Source organism: Pithys albifrons, chromosome 9, assembly GCF_047495875.1.
Source record: "Pithys albifrons albifrons isolate INPA30051 chromosome 9, PitAlb_v1, whole genome shotgun sequence".
Lineage (NCBI taxonomy): Eukaryota > Metazoa > Chordata > Aves > Passeriformes > Thamnophilidae > Pithys > Pithys albifrons.
Window position 1 is genome coordinate 14,737,051 of NC_092466.1, and position 27,088 is coordinate 14,764,138.

At 40.9% G+C, this 27,088-nt stretch overlaps 1 protein-coding gene across 9 annotated transcripts in view; it reads left to right on the forward strand.

Moving 5' to 3' along the window:
- BTRC (beta-transducin repeat containing E3 ubiquitin protein ligase) overlaps positions 1-26,798 on the forward strand; it is a 113,499-nt gene extending 86,701 nt beyond the window's left edge. For all 9 annotated transcript variants that reach the window (XM_071564414.1, XM_071564418.1, XM_071564419.1 and 6 more), the window contains 11 exons: positions 3,279-3,510; positions 8,035-8,221; positions 12,065-12,161; positions 13,067-13,204; positions 13,677-13,795; positions 16,129-16,378; positions 17,059-17,177; positions 21,329-21,439; positions 22,022-22,100; positions 25,206-25,399; positions 26,399-26,798. In XM_071564414.1, coding sequence (XP_071420515.1) covers positions 3,279-3,510; positions 8,035-8,221; positions 12,065-12,161; positions 13,067-13,204; positions 13,677-13,795; positions 16,129-16,378; positions 17,059-17,177; positions 21,329-21,439; positions 22,022-22,100; positions 25,206-25,367 — 1,494 coding nt within the window. In that variant the 3' untranslated portion in view covers positions 25,368-25,399; positions 26,399-26,798. The remainder of the gene's footprint in view (positions 1-3,278; positions 3,511-8,034; positions 8,222-12,064; positions 12,162-13,066; positions 13,205-13,676; positions 13,796-16,128; positions 16,379-17,058; positions 17,178-21,328; positions 21,440-22,021; positions 22,101-25,205; positions 25,400-26,398) is intronic.
- The last annotated feature ends 290 nt before the right edge of the window (positions 26,799-27,088 follow it).

Below are 27,088 nucleotides of genomic sequence, written 5' to 3' on the forward strand. Positions count from 1 at the left end.
CTTCTACTTCACTGGGCATACAAATGTGCTTTGTGTTAAATGTAGCCATTTGGAGAAATGGTCTTGTAATTATGGGCTGCAGTGGAGCATGTACATGGATCCCTGAGCTAGTACCAACCTGAGGCATTCAGTCCCCTGGGTTTGCTGGCACAGATTAGGAGCTCGGGATCACTGTGGTAGGAGGACACCTCCACTGTTCCTGCAGATGAATGATGGTGTCCAGAGCCCGCTGGGGCACCTCTCAGCACTCACATAGCCCTCTTTGTAAAAAGAAGTCAGTAAAGCTTAATCTGTTCTGAGTTAGTAGTTTGCTCTGTTATACCCGAATTTCCTCCCAGATGATGGGCTACCAGTGCTTATTCTTCTTTGCCACCTTTGGATGTGAAGCTTATAAAAATCTCATAACTGTATGTAGTGCATTTGGATGGATATTTACCCTAGCAGCATGGATGGCATGTGGAATAGGTTTTTGTTTTTCAGGTGAGGTCTGATTATTGTACCAGGAAAGGGAAGAGGCTGTAGACTATTCAATAATATGGATGCTTGACGTTGTTGTTTTTGTTGATGCTTTTTTTTGCTAACAGGCCTATGAACTGCCAGTGGATTTTCAGGAATCTTCAAACTGAAATTCTGAAATGTTTGTTCTAAACTGTAGTTGGAGAGATTTGAGAGCCTTGTGAGTTTATCTGTCTCTACTCTGCAGAACTGGTGTGTTCATGGCGTGTCCTGTCCTCTTGGTCCCCTGCTTGCTTAGACCACCAGACCTGCTGGGCACACCGTGCCTACCCCTGAGCTTGTCCTCACTCCTGGTGAGAAACCAGAGCAGGAAACGAGGCAAACCAGGTCTCAAGTTGCTTTGTAATTATGCACCTGAAGTATAAACCTAAAACATAGTGTTCCCATGTCCAACAATTTGGACATGAACGCTGTAACAAGTGCTTTTCTTAGCAGAACCACTTTATAAACCTGGAATTTCTCTTCCAGAGCTGTTACAAGTGTTGGTCAGTGGACTCTAATTTACTCATTCTTCCCACCCAAGAAGCCTGTGTTTGTTTGGGACCCATCTATTTGTAGACACATAAGCCATCATCTGTTTTTGCAGATGTTGCAACTTCTGTTTGATACCCCAAACCAATGTTTTAGAGGTGATTGGGGAACTCAAAAAGCAAGGAAAGGCCAGAACTTGGTGCCACCCCGTGAAAGGACCTGCACCTTTGTGGCCTTTGCACATCAGTTGTCTACTCTGCTCAGGCTCAGTGTATTAGTCAGACTTCAGAGCCTCTCCAATTAAAATACAGATGTATAGGGTTTTCTAAAAATGCTTTGTAGAGACAACCTGTGAGATGCACAGCAAACAAAATGGGAAATTAAATGAGATCAAGCTTGTAGGATACAAATCCCCCCACTGTCATAATCCAGCATTTTTACAAGGATATCTATTTTGCAAAAAATTACCAGAATCCCTTAACATGGGTGTTCAATGCACTCCACTGGTAATTTTTTTTTGCCAGGCTGTTGCCTGCTGTGGACTTTGCTAAAAAACATCCAGTCTTTCACACATAGGACTTCATGCCTACAGACCCTTTAGTGATTTCTCTATATAAAAAGTTGTCCCAAGATAAGAGTTTTTCTTTCCTGCTGCTGTGACTTGCTTGCAGTCAGTGTATTCCATGTGAGAACTGAATGGAAGTGTAACTCAGAGTCCTTGTCTTGCATCACACTGAGCAGACACACAGCCACAGCCACACATTTGCAGGGAGCAGCAGGGATAAAAGTGAAGTTGAAAACATTGAGCTGCAGAATTGAGCTCTGATGGTGTGATCACCATGTTCTGTGTTCTCAAAGAAATTTCGGGCAAATCATAATTCAAAAATTGAAAAAACTGCTTGTTAAAAATCATAGCTACCAGAGGAAGGTCTGTCCAGCTCTGCTAGAAATGTCAAAAAGAGTATTTAGGTGCATTTTCTCTAGAAAATGAAGTGTATATGGTGATTAGTTGAGTAGATTTTCAAATTACGAGTTTTGTGGTGTTCCAAAGTCCGCATTGCTGTTGGGGTTGGGAGATGTTGAAGTTCAGGAGTTATTTACTCCCGAAATTCCTGCATTCCAAACCCAGTACTGGTAACTAGATTTTGTGGTCTCTAAATAGCCTACTGTTTTGGCACTTGCTGAAAAGAGGCTTTTTTGTTCTTTCTTTTTCTGTAAAATCAGTTAATCCTTGCATTTCTTTTAGTTCATTAGGTCCCTTTGCAAAAAGATTTAGGGACTCGTTTTTTCCCTTAAATTTAATAAAGTCTCCTGGTAAGGTTGATGCTTGGAATTACCATCATAGAACAGAAATATGGCATCCCTACATCAGTGCTTTATGTGTTCTGATATCTGCAATTTATTTTTAATTATTTGATAATTAATGAAGAACCTCTAAATTTATTTTGTCAATAAAAATGGTGTAATCATATTGACTGTTATTTTAATGCTGTCTGCTGTTAAACTGTTGCAATAGAAGACAGAAAATCATGTTTCCAGCATTTAATAAAAACTATTTGACCAGTATAGGAAAAAATCATTTCCCAGCAAACAGTTAATCTTACTTGGACAAAGGATATCCTTGCAATGCAAAATGTGCACTTTTCTTCCAGTTAAATCATTTAGAAAGCAGAAATTATGTCCTGCTATCACATAGTAAATTGAAATGTCAGTGTTTTGTTTTGTCCCTGAAACTCTTCTTTGAGCTGACTCCTTCTGACAAGATATTAACAGTGCTCAGAAAGTTGAAAATATTTTATTCTGTGAAAGAAGTATGTACCAAATATTTTAGCTGGCTTTGCTCTCGAGGTATAATTCAATTTTTTTCTCATCCATTTCTTGCATTTCCTGTGAATTTCAGCAGCAATCCATTCTTTAGAAAAAAAAACAGAGTACAAATGCAGTTTTTTGTTGGTGCATTGAAGTAACTGGTAAATGCAGATTAGGAATCCAAATACATTTTACTGTCTACATGATAAATCAAATTGTGTGTATTAAACTGCCACTCAGGGTTTCCCATCTCCCTAGAGTCCTTTGTGTGCAGCTCTGGCATGAGCCAGTGCCTTCTCCTGCAGGGCTCAGCTCCCCATGGCCACGTTCCGACTGACAGCACCAAATGGGATGCACGGTCTGGCCTGCTTTGTGTATCACTGCTTTTTTCCTTCTGTTGTCTACCCCCCAAAATATTGTAAAACTACTTCAGTTTCTTTGCATGTATGTGATTTGGTTGTTTCTCTCCTTCCTGTTCACAGACCAAACTTGCCAATGGCACTTCCAGTATGATTGTGCCCAAGCAAAGGAAACTGTCTGCAAGCTATGAGAAAGAGAAGGAACTCTGCGTCAAGTATTTTGAACAGTGGTCTGAGTCTGACCAGGTGGAATTTGTGGAGCACCTCATCTCCCAGATGTGTCACTACCAGCACGGACATATAAACTCATACCTCAAACCCATGTTACAGCGGGACTTCATCACTGCATTGCCAGGTATTTCTGCAGGCACAGGGAACTTGCTCCTTGTCTTTCAAAGAACGATTCCACCATGGCCTGCCCTGCTGGAGAGGTCTCTTCTAGGGTCAGTTTGCTAAATAGATGATAACTTTTGAGTGAAAGCCTCTATACCAATATGAAATGTAATAATATTTTAATTTGTATTCCTGCTGTCTCTGAAGGCACAGTCCACCCTGGTTAGGCTTGGAATAAGTGGAAGCTCATCTATGTATTGTAATGATAGTTATCACAAGCCACAGGGCAGGTAGTTGTGCTCATAATGCCCATAACGATGCATGACTAACAAAAATTTTTAAAATTAAAACTACTACTCTTCCTGGTTGCTCAACCAAGGTTTTCCCCATTCTTATTTAGATTTTTTTGCATCTCTCTTTCCTTGCAAAATAATTTCCTGAAGTCATTGCTTTGATTACATGTTTATTGCTCATGGGAAATGGAGGGCATAAGATCAAAAGATGGAAATGTTCTATTTTTTACACCTATGTAGTGTTTGCCATTGGAAATACTATCCCAGCTGTTCTCAGGTATGGCGTTGGGCATATCTCACAGAATGCACACATAAAGTAGTGTACATGCAGTTTTATATTGGCCCCATCCTACAGATGGGGAAACTGAGGCAGTGGGAGGTCAAATATATACAGCAGTAGAGTTTCAGAACCAGATAGAAATTCCGGGCTCTTTGGCCATTTTTTTTCAGACCATTGGCTTGTACCTCTGTAGATGGATAAATAGATAGATAGGTGATAGATTAGTGTTCCCATGCCATAGGACCTTAGCAGGATGGACCTGAGCACAAGTGCTGCAAGTTGTGTCTCTAAATAGCTGATTGAAGAGAGGAGTTTCTTGCCAAGAGCTTCTCTGGATACCTTTGGAGAACTCTTGGCAATTTGTTCAATTTGTTCATTGGTCATTCTTCAGAAGGGAGTTCTCAACAGGAAATTTAAGTTTGAGGGTTAAAAGACGGAAGGAAGTGCATTTAACTGTGAATTGTACAAAACATAAAGGCACTGCAGGAGTTTTGCCATCAAGTTAAATAGGTAGACTCATTGGATTTTAAGCTCATTGTGCCCAGTAATCAAATGGCTGTTGCAGCATTAAAAAAAAATCTTAGTTATGTTAAGTACCTGCTTTATGTTAGTTTTTAGTAGTCCAGTGGCAATAATCTCATGTACTTAGAGCAGCATTATAACTTGTGGAGGTGTTCTGTTTCAGAAAAATAGAAAGTGTTTTGAAAGTGCATTGGTTTCCCCACTTTTAAAGTGGAAGTATACATATAGTCACATACACAATTTTCCAGGTCTTTCTCCACAAAACTCCATGATAGCAAGCCAACACATCTCATTAAACTTGCTTAATTTCATCCTACAGGCCTTTTTCATGAAAATTTTGGGCAAATGTTATAAATATTTCCAGAGATACTCAAAATTTCCTGTCCATACCACATTTGTTAGTGGTCTATTCACAATTACCCAGGAAACAGCTGATTTTACTATATTGGAATGTAGGATAAATAGGAATCAGGCAGCTAACATGTGAGTGTTTTAATAGTTGTGGGAAATGTGTGTATAAATAATGTATGTGCATCAATTTGCATATTTGCAAATGGAAATATCCTGGTGAATATAGCTGTAAGGGAGAAAATTAATGACTGGGAATTACACTGGCACAGATTCTGCAGTCTGTGCAGGATGTCCTGAGTATAGGCAGGTTCCTAATGAGGGGTGTGGGAAGGGGGAAAGGTAAGAAACTGCCCAGGAAAGAGTATAGAACCTAAAATTCTAAATTAAGTCATATAATAAAATAAAAAATAAACTCTATAAATGTATTTTAGCTTTCAGAAATTCTCAAGTGTTCAGTAATCTGGTTTCATTTTTACTCCTTCATTCCCTCTCCTGCTCTCCCCCTCGAGTGAATAAAACTATAAAGCTACTTCAAAATCATGGGGCATCTTATCTCTGTCCTCCTAGCACTGTCCCAAAGAATGACCAGAATTAAAGGTAGTTTTAGATTAGGAGCATGTTTTACTAATATAAGATTATTTTCCCAGTGCCTTTGAACAGAATTAAGGTTGTTTGAAAAATATTCCTTCACTGTGGACTTAACAAAGTTTGTTCAGTTTCTGACAAATAAGGCCTCTGCTCAGCATTTTCAAGCTGTTTAACATTTTTTATGAGGAAAGTCATTTTGATAAGGATTTCATGTGTGAAATAACTGAAACATTCTTGTTGGTATGGAGGGCTGAAGGGCTAATCGTGTTTCACATTCATTTAGCAAAAACTTCTGTGAGCAGAGTTTTGTCTTTTTAAGGAAGCAATGCTTTGTTAGATATCTGCCTCAGTGAGCTGAGCTGTTCCTAAGAAACAAAAAAGTGAGTTTGCAGCCAGGCCAAAATACCTCTGCTCATCCACTTACCATAAATGTGAGGAGGAGAGGCCAAAACATTAGTATTCTTTCTCTGTGAGGGATCTAATACCAGTGCAAAAGATAACTAATGGACATGGAAGTAGTTGCAGCACCTCACTGCAGCAAGATCTAAACTACAACTACTGATGAACCAGGGAGGGCAAACAAGTTGTGCAGTGTAGCCTTGCTTCCTAAAGCCACCAGTTGTTCCCCACGTGAAATAAATTCCTGCTGTGACACTGCTGACTTACAACCACCAATATGGATGATACCAAGGCAGGCATTTGCAAATGTTCTGGTGGGCCCAGTGGAAGCCACACAAGGCTGTAAAAAATGCCATTTCCATCCAGTGGAGAGAGCTCAGAGCTGCAGGTGTCAGGCTGCAGAAGCAGAGTGACGTGATTTCCACATCTACCTTAACAAAATCCTGGACTTCCTGCAAATTCCAGATCAAGTTCACTAAAAATGTTGTATCTCTCTTTTCATGGTTTGCTGTAGAGTCAAACTAAATTTGCAAATACTTTTTTTTAAAGAGTTTTAAATAGTGGCTGTACGTATCTTTTCAGATTAAATACCTAATAAAGGCTGCTGATGCTTTTATTTTGGAGGTTGACATCTAATTTTGCATCTATAAAGATAAGAAATGTCAGACCTCTTTCTGCACTCTTTGGTTGTGCATGGTATCATTCACACACTTTTCCTGCATATAGATTGAAGCATAAAATGCTGGGCAGAATCTTTCACCCAAAGTGTGTTCTAAATCCAGAATTTTTGAGAGCAGCAGGAGGAGACATGCTGAATTTTCTCATTCTCGTGTACTGGGAGATCATTTTGAGATCTTTTGGTTAAGGAAAACAAAGGTTGGGCCATTTGTGTGTCATGAACTCTAATCAGAATCAGCTGGTTGCACTCAGTTTGGGTTTGCAGAAATACAGACATGTGACTATTAAAGTGCACTTACTGCTTTTTCTTTCACTGTCACAAGCAGGGTCTGGTCTTTGAGGCTGTTGTTTTAAAAGCAAGAAAACATGTATTTAACTTTGTCCCAGATGTGAACCAGAGGGAAGATGCATGTAATACCAATCTGCCATGCTTCCTTTTTTTGTTGGACTGGGCATTATGACTGAGGGGTGATGTGGCCTAAGCTACAACTTTCACAAAGCCTTGAAATTTTACCTGTGAAGTGAGATAATCTCGTGGTGGTGTGTCTCACTTGTGAACTAAACAGCTCCAAGACAAGCTGTATTTATGCAACTTCTCATTTAAAAGGCATCTTATTTTCCTGAAGTCTTGCTCGTGATTAAATTTGGGTTGCAAGGGCGCGTTTTTACTGACTGCATCCATCCAATTAAGAAACAGCAAAACCTTCCCTGCCCCAGTAGATGTTACATTGAGCTGCTTGGTGCTAACCAGGCAATTGCTTTACATTTCACTCCAGCCATGTTGAAGTAGAGCCAGTCCTGCTAGTCACACTGGAAAATATTTGCAAATTGTATCATTTTGGTGCATACTTTTCCTTCACTCACTAAAACAAATGAAACTAGCAAACCTGCTTCACCTTCTTACACAGCCTCTCCTCTTGGTGTCCCTGTGCATCTGCATATCCTTCCCTCCCCCATGTCTAAAGGTACCACTACCCTTCAGGGCACACATTGGGAATATATATTTTTTTCTTCATTACGTTTAAAAGCTACTGCTTTAGCAAAAACAGCTTTTGAGCCGTTGCAGCATGAGAACAGCTGTAGCAGTGAGATGAGAAATGGTCCTAATATAGAGAGATTTTGGGGGCTGCGTCGCTGAGTTGGAAATGCCATCCATAGAATATCCCCCTAGTGCTAAAACCCATTGAAATAGATTGGAATGACTTCTTGGATTCTTTATTATTTTTAATGACTTGTTGTGCTATATCCAAAGGAAGTTGGAGAACACTGCTCACTCCTGAACTTAGCCTCAAATGCTCTTCTGTGCATTTGGTCCAGCTCTGAATGCAGAAGAGGAGATGGAAGAAGAGAGTATCTTTGTACTAGCAAGGGGAATTCTTTTAAACTGTGTCTGCCCAGCAAATAATCTTTTTCTGTTGTTGTTGTTCTCCCCCAGCTCGGGGATTGGATCACATTGCTGAGAACATTCTGTCATACCTGGATGCCAAATCGTTGTGTGCTGCTGAGCTGGTGTGCAAGGAGTGGTACCGGGTGACATCTGACGGCATGCTGTGGAAGAAGCTCATCGAGAGAATGGTCAGGACAGACTCCCTGTGGAGGGGGTTGTCAGAGAGGAGAGGATGGTGAGGAAACTGCATTTTCACCTCTTTTGCCTCCCTTCAGGCAATAGGTGCTGTGCATTTCAACCCATATTTGATGGTTATTTAGCACACTGAAACACTGTGTTTCCTCCAAACCTGGCAGTTACTTAGATCACAAATCAGGTTGGTGAGTTAGGGCATAATTTGGCTATGCAGGCAGTGTGGGGGATTTTTAACTCACCTTCCTCATCTGATCACGCTCTGATCCAACTGTGACAAGGGAGATATACAGACTGAGATTTTTACACCCAGCTGTCATTCAGTTCAAATTAAGAAGCTGTGTGTGCCTCAGGGGAGCCCTAAAGTGGTCAGCAGTTCAGAGCAGAAGGGCTTTTTTAGGAGTGGCAGTGGGGCAGCATGTGCTATGAATTAGTTGTTTCCTGATAGGTTTGTTTGTTTTCCTCAGCAGATTTTCACTATTAGATATCTGTTTAATTTTCAAACTGGAAGCTGAGGGTAGGTACCACGGAGAATAGGGGACTTAAGAAATGCAGATAGATTAGTTAATAATCATCTGGAATAGCCTTACTACAATGTAGGTCTCACTCAAGTTTGAAGCTGCTCTGCTAACATTTCATTAGAACTTTCCCTCTCAGGGGTATGTCCTTTAATACATAATTTTCTTTTCCAAGGGTGTCCCTAGGATGTTGGCAGAAAGGAAACTGGGTATGAATATTTCATAAACAAGATAAAAGTGACAGCTCAGGCATTTTGGTTGCTATTAAAAAGAAAAAGATACAGAGTGGCAAACAAAGACTCCTGGCTTTTATGGTTAATTTTGTTATACTGTTTGTCTCAGGAAGTAAAGGCAAGTAAATCAGAATTATGAAACATTCTTTAAAAATAAATACTATTTTGATCTGCTTCCAATAGTGTAATATTTATAAAGAGTGTAAAATAAACACAAGCATGGGAGTGGTAACTTTTGCATTCCTTTTAGTGCCTTACTCTCTCCAGGACTTCCATTTTTTTTTATCATTAAGATCCCTTTAAGTCCTGAGAGGACTTTGAGAGGTCATTTATTCCCTCCTGTTTCCCATCGGCCAGGTTTCTCTTTGGTCTATCCCAGATGTTTGTCTTAACTTCTTAAAAACTTTCACTGAGGGAGACTGCCCAGGCATTGCCTGGATAAGGAATTCCACAGTATTTATTGTTTGATATTTCTCCATCTTGTCTGCAACATTGTAAATTTAATCTTGGCCTCCAAAGTACCTGTAGCTTCTCCCAGCTTTGTCACTGGCCAGGTAAGAAATGCACTCCCTGTTCCATTCTTTGCCATTAATGAATATGCTCAGTAATGACATACCTAGGACAGACTCCATGCAAGATTCCAGTTACCATCCTGTTTGACAGTGCAGAGTTGGGAAACTCTGCTTTCCAGCCATCTCTGTGTCCACTTTGAGCTCTTCCAAGGTGATATTTCTCTTGCTAAGTCTTAAGAGTCACCTGTGAGAAGAAATTAGGTCAATTTGGCATGGTATATTCTGGATTGATCAGTGTTGCCTGTTGTTTGTCACCTTCTAGGCACTCATCTGATTGAATGTGTGTTCTAGAACTACTAAATGGTTAAAGGTAGTTCAGTTGAACAGTCCACAATTTCCTTGGTGGATTTTATTCCCTTTTTAGAAATGCAAGAGCTACATTTGTCCTTTTCCTGTTCTGGAGAGCTTTACCTCCATCTTGTCATAGATCATAGCTGGTAGTTCTCAGGTTGCTCCCTCCACACTGTAGAAGTAACATTAGCACCAAATACTAATCATACAGACATGACACTTCTAAAAAACAATTGCAAAATTTTCCTTCTTGTCTCAAGGGCAGTCATTCTGTTACCACACTTTTCTTCAAGTTTATGCTGGGTTCTGGAGGTTGCTTTGACACAACAGGAGGAAGCTGTGATCAAGTCTATCATCTGGTTAGCTTTAGAAGGTAGAACTGTGTGGTTAAAAGAGGCAGGCAAGAAATATCCAGTGCAATTGCACCTCTGCTATGTAGAGCTTTATTGCGTGTAATCAATGCTAATGCTGTGTGTGGCACCAGTTCATGAAAAACTGGACAGTTCAGAAAGATAAATGACTGGTCTTATTTGCTTACAGCACCTCAATTTGCACATGGGCTGCCTGATTTTAGTAATTGCAGCTATGGTTTATAAGTGAAACTCCCCATTCTGCTGCATGGCAGCCTCCACTGACAGCTTGTCGGGGGGCAGTAAGGGTTACACAGATTTAGAGAAATATAAAACAAGCCCAAAATCTGGGCACAATTGTGTCCATCTGATTGAATTGGCCAGTCATCAAAACCTGCAAACAATAGTTCCTTTTAACCCAGAGCTACAGCACAACAGTGACTGGGATGGTGTGGAAATTCCAACAATCCTTTAGCTGAACAGTAAACAGCAGACTCTACTTGCAGCAAGGCAGGACTCTGTGTTACATCAGATAATAGTCAGAAACAACAGACATGTTTGTAAGCATTATAGGTTTGTACACGCATTGTTGTAGACCTGCCCCAGGTCTTCAAGGATGTGTCCTAGGTATTCTGTGTACCTCCAAAGTGTTCTTCCTATCCCTGAGCCAGTAATTCTAATTTTCATGAATGTCCTTCCAAACTGGATCACAGTAAATACAACCATCTGGTTGGTGTTTTGTCTGCATCCATGTGCTCGTTCTTCACATGTGTTTGTTCCCATATAAGTGTCTCCTGTTCACTGTATTGGAAGAATCAAATGATTACTCTGTCTAAAGTGAAAAGCACCTTTATCTCAAGTTGTAGAGTCCTTTACTTAAAGAAGTATCAAAAGTTCTATTTTGAGCATTTGTCATTTTGTTTGTTCAGTCTTGTAGTTTGCTAACAGCTTACAACCTAAAAATTTTGATTTATTGTTGTGATCTCCCTAGTTCAAGTACATCAGGGCAGCTAATGTACAGTCTCTCAAATGAGTTGCAAGGTATACTGTATGGAAAGGCCGGGAAAGGAATGTGCAAGGAAGTATTGAACAATTAATTATGCCATAATGGAGCAGGGGAGGGAGAAGTGGAGAGCTGGCCCAGTGTAAACTCCCTGCCTTTGATGCCAGGATTACACTCGGAGGCATTAGTGCCTCTCTCCATTTTGTGAGGCATGTTGCCAGGCAGAACAGCAGTTAGTACGCCCATGGTGGGGTTTACAAGCTTCCACACCGTGTTTGGTGGCTTCTTAACTTCAGAATGAGGAATTAAAGTTTTTTACACAGCAGGTAGTGATTGCTTTTTTACAGATTTTTTTGGTAGCAAAACTCTAGCTTGGGATATGAGTATTCCAAATCAGTGTTGAAATGAGGGAAGCACCACAGATGAAGTGTTGCTTTACCAACATACATTAGTAGCAGTAAGATGTCGGTGTACCCAAACTGATACTGTTCCTGCTAATGCAGATAGAAACTAAGCTTGAATTCCTAGTGAGTTTAAGGGTTCCTTGGCTACTTTAATTTACTTTGTATACTTTATTTTAAAGGTGACCTCGGATATGTGTATGTGTATTGCAGGCAGGAGCCATTCCCAGCTCTTACTGAGCTGACTAGGCCCATGTCCATAACAGAGAATACATTTCCCTTACCTGAGTGACAAGACATAGTTTTTTTTCTTGGGTATTTCAATGCTAAAATGCAACATTGACGTATTGCAGGGCAAACAAACAAGGAACCAGCCCATCTTATTAAGTAAATTAAGCTTGAATATGAATCTGTGCTTTTCTAACAGTATTTACTCATTTGTAAAATGCCAGGAGGACCTTTCTCCAAAATTCTGAAACATGATTTGTGTTCAATGAAAATATTCTTTTGTCTTTCAGGGGGCAATATCTATTTAAAAATAAACCTCCTGATGGAACTGCACCACCCAATTCCTTCTACAGAGCACTTTATCCCAAAATTATACAGGACATAGAGGTAAGAAACAGTTTCCAGATGTAGTGTTTTCCTGGTGTTTCCCTTGGTTTTGGTTTGGTTTTTAGTTTCAACTTTCTCTGATTCATTCATGATGCTAAAATTCTGGAAATACTCCGTTCTGATGAAATAATTCTTTAAATCTGATGAGGGTGTGTTTGTCTGTAATTTATAGATCTGAGATAATTATGTAAGGTCCCTCCCAGGCTTTGCTGCGTCTTTAGGCAGAGGATGAGTTGGATTGTTCAGTGAGCTGTTTTCAGGTGGAGTCTCTCCACCTGGCACATCAGATATCACAGCAGCACCATAACGTTTTGGTTTTCTCTGTTCCACAGTACTTTGCTCCACTCAGTGCAGATGAGACCTAATAAGCTGCTACGGGAAGGTATCACGAACTGAGCCAGGGAGAAAGTGCATTGCCTAAGACTGCAATCCTGAGAGTCAGGGAAACAGGAGGCAACTGAGTATGGTTGCCTTACACCTAGTGTGAGCAAAATGGCATGTTCTGGTTGTTTCCTAATGGCAAAAGCAGTGCTCAGGCACTGCTGTGACAAGTTTGTACAAGCACTTACAGCTCAGCTGAGACATTCTCTTCAGTTGTTTCGCTGTTGAGTCACAGGGGGTTAAAGGCTGGAGGTAGAAAAAAGCTTTTAGGTTACATTTTCCTTACCATTCCAGATAACACAGACCAGTTTAACCTCAACATATTTTCCAGACATTTATCTGTTTAATTTGTTTTATTACATGTATTGCTTCTTCTAGAAAGCAGTTATGTCATTTTATGGGCCTGATTGCAGGAAAAAGTGTGAAAAAAGCATCTGTTGTCTTCTTCACCAAACAATAAAAAAGAGGAGACAGTTCTGAGCTTGTTTTTTTTACATCTCATTTGTCTCCTGTCTCTCCTCAAGACAATAGAGTCAAACTGGCGTTGTGGAAGGCACAGTTTACAGAGGATCCACTGCCGAAGCGAGACAAGCAAAGGGGTTTATTGTTTACAGTATGATGATCAGAAGATAGTGAGTGGCCTACGAGACAACACTATCAAGGTGAGAATGCTCCATAGTGGCATACTAATGGCATGTGGTGCCTATGCCATAAATAATAGTGTTCTAATTTCAGTGACACCTACCCAATCTCTTGTTAGTAATCTAGCCTTCTCCTTCCCTCCCCCCCCTCACACCTGCACAGCATGTGTGCCTCTTTTATCTGGCTAGAGAGACTCTGCAGACAGACAGACTTTGCTAGCAGAGTTTTTTCCATCGGTAATTACAGGCTATGTAATTACTGGGCCCTGTACCCTGATGAGAAGGGTAACTAATATTCATAGTAAAGCCAGTAATATCAAAGATATTAATGTTCTGCATCAAGCACCTGTAGAAGACTCTACAGATGTCACCAAGGGTGTTTTAACAGCACTATCGATGATGTGTTGTTGTAAAAAACAGACTATCAAACCAGTAAGTGCTGAAAGATGAAAACCTTACTGAGCTGTCTGGTTTTGAATGTTTGCTGTCTTAGATCTGGGATAAGAATACATTGGAATGCAAGCGAATTCTCACCGGACACACGGGTTCTGTCCTGTGCCTCCAGTATGATGAACGGGTGATCATTACTGGATCTTCAGACTCAACAGTCAGGTGTGTGCTCATGCTTCGGAACTTTCTGTTTGCCTCTAAGACTCTACCTTTGCAAGATGCAGAAATGATCTCTTCTTAAATGTGTGCTGTTCAATCAGTTCCACGGAGTAGCTCAGCATACTTGTTCAGCAGTGTACTGTCTTGTTTATCAGATGTCCATGCAAATCGCTGTCAAGGAGAAATGAGAATCAAAGCAAAGGCCAGTCAAGGTCAAGCTAACTTAGGAAGGCTGTCTGGCATTTCACCAGGGTTTTGCATGTTATTACACTCCCTGAGAATGTTACAAATTCTCCTTGAGAATAACTTTTTAATAGTTGAAGTTTTCAAAGCAAGTGTCAAGGTTTAGTCATCCACTGCCTCTTAATTTTAACAAAAGAAATGTGGCTAGATCTCCTATGACTTTTAATTAATTAAATTTCAGCATGATGTTTCTTCTCATTCAATCTTTCTAACCTTGCTTTCCTTCCAGTCTCCAGCAAAAGGCTGGACAGCTCAAGGTAGCACTTGTGGTGCATGTTGTGCAGATTTGAAGTCCACTAGTCATTACTACAGGATCCTAGGGAGTGTAAGACCTGTAGTGTAAATACAGGCACATATGAGTTAGTGAACTTGGATGTAAAGGGCCATGTCTGTCTTCTCCATGTTGTTATATATTCCCTCTTTGTCAGAGTGCAAACAGTGCCCATGCAGTCTACTTAGAAACCAAAAAGCTGTGTTGCTGGCCTTTTGTGAAGCTATCAGCATGTGTTCCTTATGGCTGCGAGCTCCTCATGGTTATCATTGTGCTTGTGTGTAAACTACTACTGTTGAGCTAATAATTTAATTCCTGACATGTGATGCATGCAGTGTGGTGCTGCTGGGTTTTGGGGTCCTGTCAGTAGGGATCCAGAATGTTGGCAACACTGCCAAAAAAGACACCTGAAGATGGTGCAGGATGGTATGGGAACTGCACTGGGCCACACAGATCACAAAAGGAGATGCTGCTTTCTGTAACAAGCACTATCATCTTCCTTATCAGGCCAGGCAGGCCAAATTGCAGACTGGCTACTTGCCCAGAAATGCTTTGTTTCCCACTGTATCTATAAATGTTTGTGTAGACCCCAGAGGCACATAGGATGCATCACTTTTATTCTTGTGTCTCCTTAGGAAGAGGGGCTTCATCCAATAGACGGTACAGATGGGCTCTTAATGCTTCTGAGATCTCAGGGATGCCCTTGTCCAAAGAAGTCAGTGGGTCTCCAGCTCCTCTTCATTTTGGCAACCCTGTCTGCAAACTGTTTGCATGTTAATGGCTCGGGTCTTTAGCTTTTTTGCCTTTGCATTTTGTAATTGGAATGTAGTTTTCTTTCTCATTTATAGTCCATAAGTTGATGCATTTTGGTCTCCATAAGTTAGAAAATAAGACATTAGAAGGCTTTCTCACATCTTGCCTTTTTTTACTGCTTGCCTTATTGGCAGAGAAGAGTTTTAAGTTCTGCAATGTCTGATGTGCCTGATGATACAGCCATTTTCTGCTGTCATATATTGTATTTGAGATCCAGGTGTGATAGTGCCAAAAGAAATCTCTTTATGGAGGATAAAGGAAGTTTGCCAACAGAATAACCCAAAAGAAACATTATTAAGGGCTTAAAATCTTCATTTCAAGGCCTAGAAGTTCTGTATGAAGATTTTGTCTAACTTGCATCTTAAATTATCTTTCAGTTGAAACAGTTGGTTCCAATAACATTAAATTGACATAAATGCTATGTCTTAATTTGGGTATTCAGCACGTTCCTGGAATGTAGTTGTGTACTAGATGCACTGCGGGGTAAATGCAATTCATGGTGCAACTCGTGGCAATTACTTGTATTTGTTTGAAAAGAGTTGTCTTTTCTGCTTCTGTGTAAATTATCCCTTGAGCTCCTAGTCCTGTGAGAGAGGTCAAAAATTAAACCTGTCACTGAACTTGCTTCTCCACATTGACTGGAAATGAAGTGCACGGTATGCTGACACAACCAAGGAACATCAGTCTTAAAGGCCATCAGTCTTCTACCTTTCCTCAGCTCTAAATTCCCTTAAAAAGAATGCTCTTTTCCTGTGTGGTTTATTTTTATGGTGTTAACTGCATTGCAGAGTTTTTGACGGCTGGACTGTCTCAATGTACTCATAATCAACAGGTTTATATAATACACTTTTTAATGAACTATTTAATAGATGTAGATATAACTTGTGGTGTTTGCTTCTCTAAAAGCACTAGAGTCAATTACCTCTCCCCATCCCTCTCTCACTCTGCAGAAAATGCACTGTGCAGGTTTTTAACTCTCTTCTCTCTGGTTTGAAATCTGAAACCGCAGAGTGTGGGACGTGAATGCAGGTGAGATGCTGAACACGCTGATCCACCACTGCGAGGCCGTACTGCACCTCCGCTTCAATAACGGCATGATGGTGACCTGCTCCAAAGATCGTTCCATCGCCGTGTGGGACATGGCTTCACCAACAGACATCACCCTCAGGAGGGTGCTAGTCGGGCACCGAGCTGCCGTCAACGTAGTGGACTTTGATGACAAGTACATTGTATCGGCATCAGGTGACAGAACTATAAAGGTGAGGTGTTTCAGAGGCTTTGTATTTGCAGCACTGGGGTATTTATTAAAGAAGAACAGCAACCAGACAAGGAAGATGGTCCGTGACCATTATTACCCAAATCTTCCTTTAGAGGCAGTGTTCTTCCTGCTGCTCATTTCCACTTGTCCCTCCTCTGCTGAGCTTGCACAACTTGTTTACAGAGCTGTATGGCAAATCAGATCCACATACAGATGCAGTTGAAAACAGACTCTTTTTTCTGTGTTCTTTTTTGACTTGACCACTTCCATAATGTGTTTCAGCATCAGTCATTCAAACAGTTGTCAGAGGGCAGCATGGGGGCAAAAGTGAAGGTGAGTGGATAGGAGTCAGTTAAGTGTTACTGCTGTGATCCCAGTCTGCAGCATTAAACCTCAGGAAAATGAAGATCATGTATAGATTAAATCATAGCCTGAGAATGCTAAACCTGAACTAATTCTGATATGGTGTGGCACAAACCTTCTGTGTACAGTGACGCAAGCTGCTAACAGTTGCAGACTATAATCGCAAGTCATCAGAGAGGTAATTTTCCCAGTATTAATGGTAGCATCTCCAATTAAGAACATTTTGGATGCATCTATAAATCATACAGACACCATCTTTGGTAGTGTCTCCTTAATAATTTTGTCTCTGTATGGTTCCCTCCTCCCTTCCTGTCACAGGTATGGAACACTAGTACCTGCGAATTTGTACGCACCTTAAATGGCCACAAACGAGGCATTGCATGTCTGCAGTACAGAGACAGGCTAGTAGTGAGCGGCTCTTCAGATAATACTATCAGGTGAGAGACACACTCCCCATTGCAGAGTTATGTGCAAGCACGTTGTCTCTGATTCCCTGGGATGCACAGAGGTTAGGCAACTGAAGTGCTCTGTACCCTTGTCAACTTTGAAATATGCTTTCTTTGGTATAGAACATTGGGAACTACTGGAAAGAGATATTAGAAGCCTGTTTTACTGTGTTGTCTTTCATCCTCAACATCTCAAGAGTCCCATACTAATCAACAAGTTGCATTGCTCTGACAATTCTGGTGTATGAAAAAGCTGGCAAGTACCACTTTCTGTGATGTCCTCGTGTGATATTTTAATTGGGCTATGTGTCTAGTTAGAGGGGTCAGATTTGCAGTAAGAGGCATTTAATCCTCTGCAGAATCCTCCTGGGCTCTCGCCAAACTCTTCTTGTGGTACTTGGCAACTGGTTAAGTTCGGAACAGCTGGTTTAGAGCATGAAGTTCACTTTGCTGCCTTTTGCACTTCTCCATCTGCCCTGGTTGCAATCTGAGATTTAACTCTTTCTGGTATCATAAGACTGGATTTCTCCCTACAGCCTGCAGCCACGGGCAGAGGGATGTCCCACTAATTTCAGGGTGTATGGAACAAGCTTGAATATTAATTTACATGATGTAGGAAGATAGCTCTGTTGTGGAAATGGGACTAAGAGCAACCTCCCTTTTGTCTTTGTAATTTCTTTAAATAATTGTCTGCCTTCTGATAAAACATGAAAGCTGGACAGTGATCAAAAACCCTTCACTTCACATGTCAGCAATAATTTCTCCTGAGTGAGAATGATTTATACTATTGTTTGCCTGTGGACTTGGCTTGCAACACGCTGCGTCTTCCTGCTTTGCACTCTGTAGGAAAATGGTGGTCCTTTCATTGGCATCACAGGTCTATGTGCCAGATTTTAGTACAGGGCTGTCTGAGAGCATGACTATAAGAGCTGGAACTTCCATCTCTTGGTCAGGGTAAAAGTATTACCGGCATTGTGTAAGAGCAGCACCACTTACACATGATGAGAACTGCATTTCAAATAGAAAAAGTAACCCTCTATGAAACTTGGTCTCAGAAGTAGACTAAGAAATAGTTAAATACTGCAGCAGTTAGGGAAGGATCTAAAATATGACTTCCAATGCTAGTAAAAATAAATGTCAAGATAGTGATAGTGCTAAAGAGGAATACAGTTACTTTTATGCTTACATTGAACAAAATCCCTAGTTGACAGATAAATTGTGCTAGAATTTCAGGAATGTCGGCAGTGAATCTTAATGGAAGTCAAGTTTAGCAGCAGTATGGGCAAGGCAAAAGACATACCTGGTCACATAGTTTTCTTCCAGCCATTAGCAGAGAGCACAAGTCAGTGGAAGGGTGATTAAGAAAGGGCAGGTTACTGAGTCATCTTTGTGGGTGGTTTGGTGCTTTGTATGTTTGATTTTAATCCACTGTAAAGTGCCAGATGTTGTGTGTTGGCATGGGTGATACAGAACTTAAAGTTCATTGTTCCTCAGTTGCAGGGAAACTTTTTTTCCAAAAGATGACTCTGATTTCTAGTTATGCATCTGAAAATGTAAGGTCATGTGAAGTAGCTGAAAAATCAGTACCTTTCTTCTGTAGAAAGAGTCCACATATAGAAATGATTTAGGTTTTGTTGTAGGTCAGAAATTTCACCAGCGTAGGAGAACATAGTTACATAGATATCACTGTCATTGTGTTGATTTCCATCTGGTAAAAAGTGGTCCATCAAGTTTAATTCAATCACTTCAGTATCTTACCTTCTAGGGCCAAAGTTGTTCCTAATTGCTTCAGACAAGCATTGTGTAGAAAAAAAAGGAACCAGAGAATTCAGGGTGAGAAAATAAAATCAGACTTTTTCATCTTGGGTTGATTTTTAAATGAGTTGTTGATTTGCATGTGTTGATTTGCGTATTCTACTTCCAGTGTGTTCACACAAGGGGATCTGGTCTGTTTAGACTACAGCATTCTCTCTAAGAGATGAGGATTCAGGCTCACCTGTACATCTTCCAGCTCTGCCAGAACTTCAAGGGAATTAAAGGCTGGGATAATTGCAGACCTCCCTATACTTCCAGAAACTCTCACAAAATTGTAGGAAGGAAGAGTGGTAGTGTTTTTGACTGCGTAACCACTTTAGTTAATTCTCAAGCCTTTAGATTAGTTCTTTTATTATTTGTTCCTTTGACTATTTAAAGAAGTAGACATTTGAGAAGCTTATAAAATCTGGGAGTTCTCCTTTTCACCAATTCTGCTAGGAGACTCTGCTCTTAATAGCAGTTATCCCCTTTGTACGTGAAGGCCCGTTCCCCATGTGACTAGGAACATGATCACCTCTTCTGTGACCTGAAAATACAGGCCTGATTTAGTGTGATGCAGCATCCAGAGCTGCTGGCAATCTCAGGATTGATGGCAAGAAATGGAAACACATGGCACAAAAGTTCCTGGCACAGGATTGCTCTTCAAACCTTTCTGCACCAGTTAATCTCTGGCATTGTCCATCCTTGAGAGACTTAATGCTCTCTGGTCAGCTACCATGCCTTTGGCTGACCTTTGCTGTGGAGTTGCTTGCTCTGACCTTGACTGGTGTGCTGTACTCATGTGAAAACTATTAGGGTCTTCACAGATTACTGACAGATCAACTTCACAGATTGAAGAATCACCTTGTGCTCCTTGTTGGCTTCAAACATATGCACAGGCAAATCCTTTCCCAGTTCTACAGTGACAAAAGAGTTCTGTTCATTCCTCTGTTGTCCAAAGTGAGAGCAACTTGTTGTAGCAAGACAGCTGCAATCATTATCCGCCCACCTTGGGCACACATCAACTGGATCTGGATTATTCCCTGGGGGACCTCAGGAGTGAAATATGTGGGGATGGTTTATCTCAGTCTCTGAAGCAAAGTGACCTGACCTGTCAGCAGCTGTGCAGCAGCTTCAAGATGTGTCACCCAGATAAATTCCACGAACCCCCTCATATTTCTCACTGTTGTGGAGGACATGTCAGTCTCTAAAGGCTCATTGAATGAGCGTTTAAGAACATTTGTGTCTGCTTGCTTCCCACTGATTGTCAGGGAGCTACAGCAGATATTGCTATTAAGAAATTGCTGCATGAACAACTCTATACAATACATGTCAAAGAATTTCAGTTCTTGTTGGCAAATAATCTTTCTTTGTCTGTGGGAACTGAGAGTCGTGTCAAAGAGCTGACAGAAGTATGGGAAAAATTAGACTTACTTCATAACTGTTTTAAGCATTTCTTAACTATTTTTCAAGGTAGTATGTGAGTGTAAAAATTAATGTATTTTAATTTTTTCTCCCTGTTGAAAATCCATTACAAAGGCCAAAACTCTGGCATATTTACAATTGAAAGAATAGTGTGTTGCTGGGTCTCTTACTAGGATACTGTATGCTGGTTTGAATACTGGTTTGTATACTGTATGCTGGTGTCATGGTGACAGAAGTTTTTTATAATTTTATTATTAGAAACAGTTCATAGAGAGCCATAGAAATTATTTGAGAGCAAGAAGAAAATGCATTACAGAAGAATAAACATAGATTGTCCATTTTAGCTTAGGCATAAGTGCCTAGATTGCAGAGTAAGCATACCTTCAGTGGGAGACATGACAAATTAAAAGGGCTTATTTCTTCTTGTACCTTTCACCCCTGTACTGATGACTTAATTTGTCCGATGGTAGTCTCCAAATCAGAAATAGGGTAACAGAAGGGGGCCCATGCCCTGTGAAGGTGATGCTATCAATTGAAACAAGGTGCCAAGGGATTGGTAAGTCTCCCTCTCTTAACATCTTAAAGTCAAGACAGGACAATTTCATGAAAAATTAACCCCAGTAAAATAGTGAGGTTCACTGTGAAAGATAAGTGGGAAATATCTTGTGTTACTGCAGCACTAGATACTGGACACAGCTGGTCTCTGACTCGCTTCCTGTGTGATACTCTAATCACAGGGTCATGTTGGAAAGCATGCATTCACTTAAGAGCAAGAAAAGGAGTGATCAATATAATTTACTCCTTCTTTGTTGTTTCATCATAGTCTTTATTTCCAAGTTCCCATTAACTACAAGCAAAGGCCAGATATTTTGTTGCATTAAGGTATTAAAAAATTCTTAGTGCTTCTTTGTACTCTCTTCCAGGCTGTGGGATATCGAGTGTGGGGCATGTTTACGAGTACTGGAAGGCCATGAAGAGTTGGTGAGATGCATACGCTTTGATAACAAGAGGATAGTCAGTGGGGCATATGATGGGTGAGGTTATCAGTGCAGTCAGTGCTTTGCATCTTCCTGTCTGTCTCAGTGTCTCCCATCCCACTTTGCTCCATCTTCTGTATAAATATAGATTGTCTGTCATACCAAGGTGACCTTTTCATGGCCAGTAAATCAGGACCGTGCTACAAAGCAGTTTTTGTTTTAGTTCTGAAACAAGTCTGTGTGATTTGATGTATGTGGTCCAGTTCTTTTGCTTGTCAGAACATCTGACCGATTCAACCTGAAACCTCTTCTAGCTCAACCACTTGTAAGAACAACCTTTCCCATCTGTGGTTATGTCTGCTGGACCATTTGCCATTACAGACTGCACTCCTGGCTTTCTGTTAGTTATTACCACCGGCTTTTTATGTTTTACTTTGTTGACAGAATATTTTTTTCTCCCATTAAGCTCTATAAGGAGAAATTCAAGAACTAGGCCTGAAGAGCAGAAGGATTACTGTAATTTTCCTTAAACCGGTGTATTAGCTAAGTTGTACTAACAGTCAATGTTTTTTAATGTGAGTACTTGCTCTTTTCTCTTTAACATAGCCATGGTCTATGTCTATTTTTTTTCATTACTAGGAAAATTAAAGTATGGGATCTTGTTGCTGCTTTGGACCCCCGTGCTCCAGCAGGGACCCTCTGCTTGCGGACCCTTGTGGTAAGAGCTTGTGGTAGGAGTATTGGAAAAAGTGTACTTGATCAGGGCTGTCTTGAGCCATGAAATCTCAAGTCATTTCGCCCCAGTTTGCAGGACCTTGAAATAATTTCTAAGGGTCTGGCTTTTTTGGGTGTCCAACTTTTTTTAATGTTGCAAGCTATAAAGCGTTAAAAAATAGAATTTCTGGAGGTTTCATTCACTTTTTAACAGTTTTATTCTATGATTTGAAGTTAATAACTAAAACAGTTTTGGATAATGTCCTTCTTAGAATCCATGTACCAGTGGGTTTACTTTAACCTCTGTGTACCTGATGATGTAGTAGTAAGTTGTCTGAATTGTTGACATGAAGTTTTTTGAACAAAAGTACTACATTCCAAATTTGAGGAACAGGAACAAGAACACCCTTGGGATTGCTTTCAACTGGCTTTTGGGTGTTTAAGGAAAAAGCATGTAAGGACTGGAATAAAAAGTGAAATTGCCTTTAAGCAGCTACTACTATTTTCATGCTGTCCACTGGTTTTTAGTGCAGATCTCTGATGATGGTGTGGTTAAAATGTCATTGTGTGAGTGTTAACAACATTCACAGTCCTGCTTAACAGTGGCTCTGCACCGGTCTTACAATAAGTGGGAAAGTTGTGAGAAAAATGACAGTACAGCCAAGGCCATGGCATGGTTCCTGTAAATATTCCTACACAACATTCAACCCAAAAAACTGGCACTGTTGCTGAGGACAAAGCAAGATTTCAACCTCTCCCAAATTCTCATTGAAAAAGAAGTGCTAAATGTTGTTTCTTAGCTAGAAAGTGTTGTTAGACTGTAGTCTGTGCTCTATATCAGGATCATACCACGACTGTCTGATTCTCTAAAAGTGTCTCTCACCCCCTGAGCTGTGCTGCCTGACCTTCTGCACACTCATCCACCACCTGAATTGCTACTGCTCCTGTAGATTTCTCTGAAGTATTTTACTTCACATTTGGTGCAGGGTTATTGGGACTCAGCTGACAGGCAGTAGTAGGTCATTAAGCCCTGCTAACTCTTTTCCAGTCATGTATTTGGACCTCAGCTGCAGTGTAAGAGTCCTTGAGTGCTTTGAATGCCTGCAGGTACTATGTTGAAACACCTTCTTGTTAGCCAAAGAGACCTGCAAATAGTATCGTGGCTGAAATCCAGAAAAACACTTTATCATTGGCCACCCAGTTCCAAACTGTGGAACAACTCAGGGCCCATGAGCACATATCTTGAGAGTCTAAGACTTCCGCTTGGTAGTAGTAGTATTCCTGCTCCAGCCTGAGACAAATGTGTGCCTAGTAACCTGTAGACTTAATTTAACTGGTGTGATTTCCTCTGCACTTTCCAGCAGTGGACAGCCAGCTAATGATATTATAAATCAGAAGTGGTGGGATGGAAACACTGTAGGAATCTCAACACATGGATTCTCATAAATCCCCATTTGATAGCGATGGAGGGGGCCAAAAGAGGGGTGGGGAGCAGAGGAAGCTGTTGTGGTGCTTTTAGACTTTTATGACAACAGGGTGTCCTTATACCCACTTGCCCATGGTTTGGTTTTTTTATCTCTTCCCTCGTCCTCCAAAATTAAACGTGGCTGCACAATGAACATCATGAGTCTCCTGCTGCTCGTGTTCAATTTTCAAACAGTAGGAGGAAAGTGCACAGATAACAAATGTTCGCTGCATGCCAGGTCCCTTCCAGTTTTGTCTTCCGTTAGCTGTAACAGTGGCCACATCCATTTGACAGGCACTTTCCATGCACAGAATAAGCCCTCAGCTCAGCTTTCCTTATGACCTAGACAGCCCAGGTAGGGCAGCCTTACTTAGCTCACTGTGACTGGGGTCAAAAAGGAAGTTTTGGAAACAGGTTTTGAAAATACCTCTCTCACTGTGTCTATGAGCAATATGTCAGTGGATCTGACCGTTGTAGTGATACTGTTTATCAAGAACTTCTTTACTCCTACAACACAAACTCTGGAAAAACACTTCTTTTTAGAATAGACAGGAAGACAGAAACTCATAAGATGTTTATAAGACAAATTCTACTTATAGTTAGAAGATCAGTAAGATTCCATTGATTAGAAATTTTTAAAAAATTATCTTAAAACTAGAATCTGACTTTTATGTGTGTTTATTTTTAGATAATATAAAGATTTAGAAATTCACTTTTAATTAGGTGTTGTACTTTGCAAACGAAGCTGTATTTTTGTAGACCTGTGCTATAAGACAAGGGTTTCCCATTTAGTAACTAACAATTCTCTTTTGCCTAAACGTTTAAGAAACCTGTGGTTTCAGTATTAAAGTATTTTAAAACTTCTTTTCCTGACCTCAGCCCTTTACAGTTTCTGTTCCCTACTGACCAAGGAGGAGGCCACTAGTCTTGCAGCATTGTAAGCATCAAGAGAAAGTAGGCAACATAAAAGAGAAAGTATAGTGGATTCGCTCTGTGATGTCCAGGATCTGGCCATTTCATCCTGTTAGTTACAGTCTGAACCCTTGCCAAATCGTCGTGCCATTTCCACTCAACCTCGGAGCAGAATGCAAACTGCCTATAAAGAATGCCCTTTCTAGTTCATATTTTTAGAAATGCTTAAGAGGAATTATTACTGTGTCGCTAGACTTTACAACAGGCCTCCAATGTTAAGCTCTTTCCTCTTCAGCAGTGGCAATGGTGCCAAATCTTGAATGCCAAGTTGTCATCTCTTCCCCTGTAACCTACTGCATCTGGGAATGCTGTAATTTCAGGAAGGAGTTTTGCCACAGAACAAGGAAGACAGTGTACCTGTCAGTCTTGCCAGACAGAATTGTGTGGTTGAGGGAGTTTGTTTTGTTCTATGTGTGTCCAGTATTGGGATTTAAGGAGTAGTGGGACAACTGTCATGTAAACTTCCTGTGAGCCAAGTACTCAATTATGGCAAACCCTTTTCACTGAGAGAGATTGATTTCTGCTCTGTGATGGTGATGCACAGTGTGTCATGTGTGGTTTACTGAGGAGTTAGTGTAACACTAGAATCACGCCCAAGTTCATCTTCTCTCCTCCATCCCAGGTGCCAGCTAGTTTGCAGGGTAACATGCTGTGTCTCCCACTTGCATTTAGGAGCATTCTGGAAGAGTCTTTCGACTTCAGTTTGACGAGTTCCAGATTGTCAGCAGCTCACATGATGACACCATCCTCATCTGGGATTTTCTGAATGACCCAACTGCCCAAGCAGAATCCACTCGTTCCCCGTCCAGAACATACACCTACATCTCCAGATAAATAACACTACACTGTACCTCACACTCGCAAAGGTAAAAAAAACCCTAAAAAATAAAAGGAGACTCAAAAGGGTCACTGGATGTAGTGCAAGCATGCTACTTGGATAATTATCTGGGTCTATCAGTATTTCTCATCTTGGTTGTACAGTAATTACGGTGTCCTGTAAAAGGACAGAAATGGTTTTGATACCGTAGAATAGGGACTTTATTTTAGGATTTGTGGCATGTGGCACCTCTGACTTCCCCCAAAGAATTCCTCCTCCTCTGTCCATCATCATCAATAATTAAATCAGCTATCACTGCTGTCCAGAAGGAAGAAGGGTTTCTGCAGAGTGAGTAGAGCAGCTGCTGCCTAACAAGGGGATGCAGATGGCCTGACCCAGGGCAGTTGTCGCCAGGCAGGAGGGTTTTGCCAAGTAGCATCAGCTTTATTCCCTCCCTCTGAAGTGGTGACCATTCTCCTTACACTGCAGCAAGCTGATTCAAGATTACAGTTGATGCACAAGCCCAGGCAAATTTAATCAAGATGCATCAACATGGAGAATAATTTACTGATAGGGCCTAGCCCTCATTCTCTCTCACACAGTATGGTTGTTAAATTGTTCATATTAGAGCCTGGCTGGTTTGCTCATCACCTTACCCTTTTGAGCACAGTGTGGGGAGGACATAATGTTTCATAGGTTTGGGTCAGTTCTAGAGTGAATTTCATGTATATGAGTGAAGTGGGATAGCATGATTGCTCACTTGGGTGGGTACATGCACAATTACTGTTAATAGTTTGAGAAAAATGGCAGGAGAGATAACAGGCTTCTGCAAAGGGGTTTCCACAGTGACATTTTCCCATGAAAATGCTCTGTCCTGGGGCACATCGTGTATGCTGTTTGATTGGTAACTCTACAGTGGTGCTCCGGACCTGTCAGATCAGCTGTTTTGATTTTCTCAAACACTCTGGTCAATCAGATATTCTTTTAAATCATTAAAAGATTTAGTGCGAATGGGATTTGTTTGGTTTGTTCTGTTTTTCGTTCCCAGGACTCATTTAAGCTGCAGTATTTAAATGCCAGGACAAAAGAACTATCCACGTAACCAATACTTGCTGAAGAGATTGGCTCTCAGACTTGTTTCTGGAACAAGGTTGGCATGCGGTTGATCTCAGACAGGGTCTACTCAGCGCGGCTGACTGCTAAAGTGCTGCTATATCAGAAGATGACTTATCTTTCATGAACAATTTACATTTTTAAACCTTCCCTTCCCCTTCCTCCCTCATTCCCCTCTTCATGTTCGGTCCTTTTCCCTTTGCCCTGTTTGGTTCCCCTCCAAACCTAGTCACAGATGTCCTATGAATATATTTAAGATGTTGCCAGAATGTTTTGCTTTGCTGTTTAGCAGAAGACTTATAGCCACAGCGCATCCTGCTGAGAGTCACTTCCGGGTGGGTGGGAGGGTGGGTGGGGAGGAGGCTGCTTCTCTCAGACTGAAATCAATATCCATTGCTAGGCCTTTGAAAAAAGCATTCAGCTCTGAAGAGCAACAGAAACACTTGTAACAGCCAGACTATCACCCTCCCCCCTTCAAACCCAACTTCCTTGTGGCTTTTGGCTGTTCTGACTGCAGATGTATTTTATTGTGGAGAGAGGACCCTTGAAATTTGACTATTATGAGCCAAATGCATCTCTTTCCTCTCCTGCCTGCTATGCTAACTCTTTGGAAGCTGGATGTGTA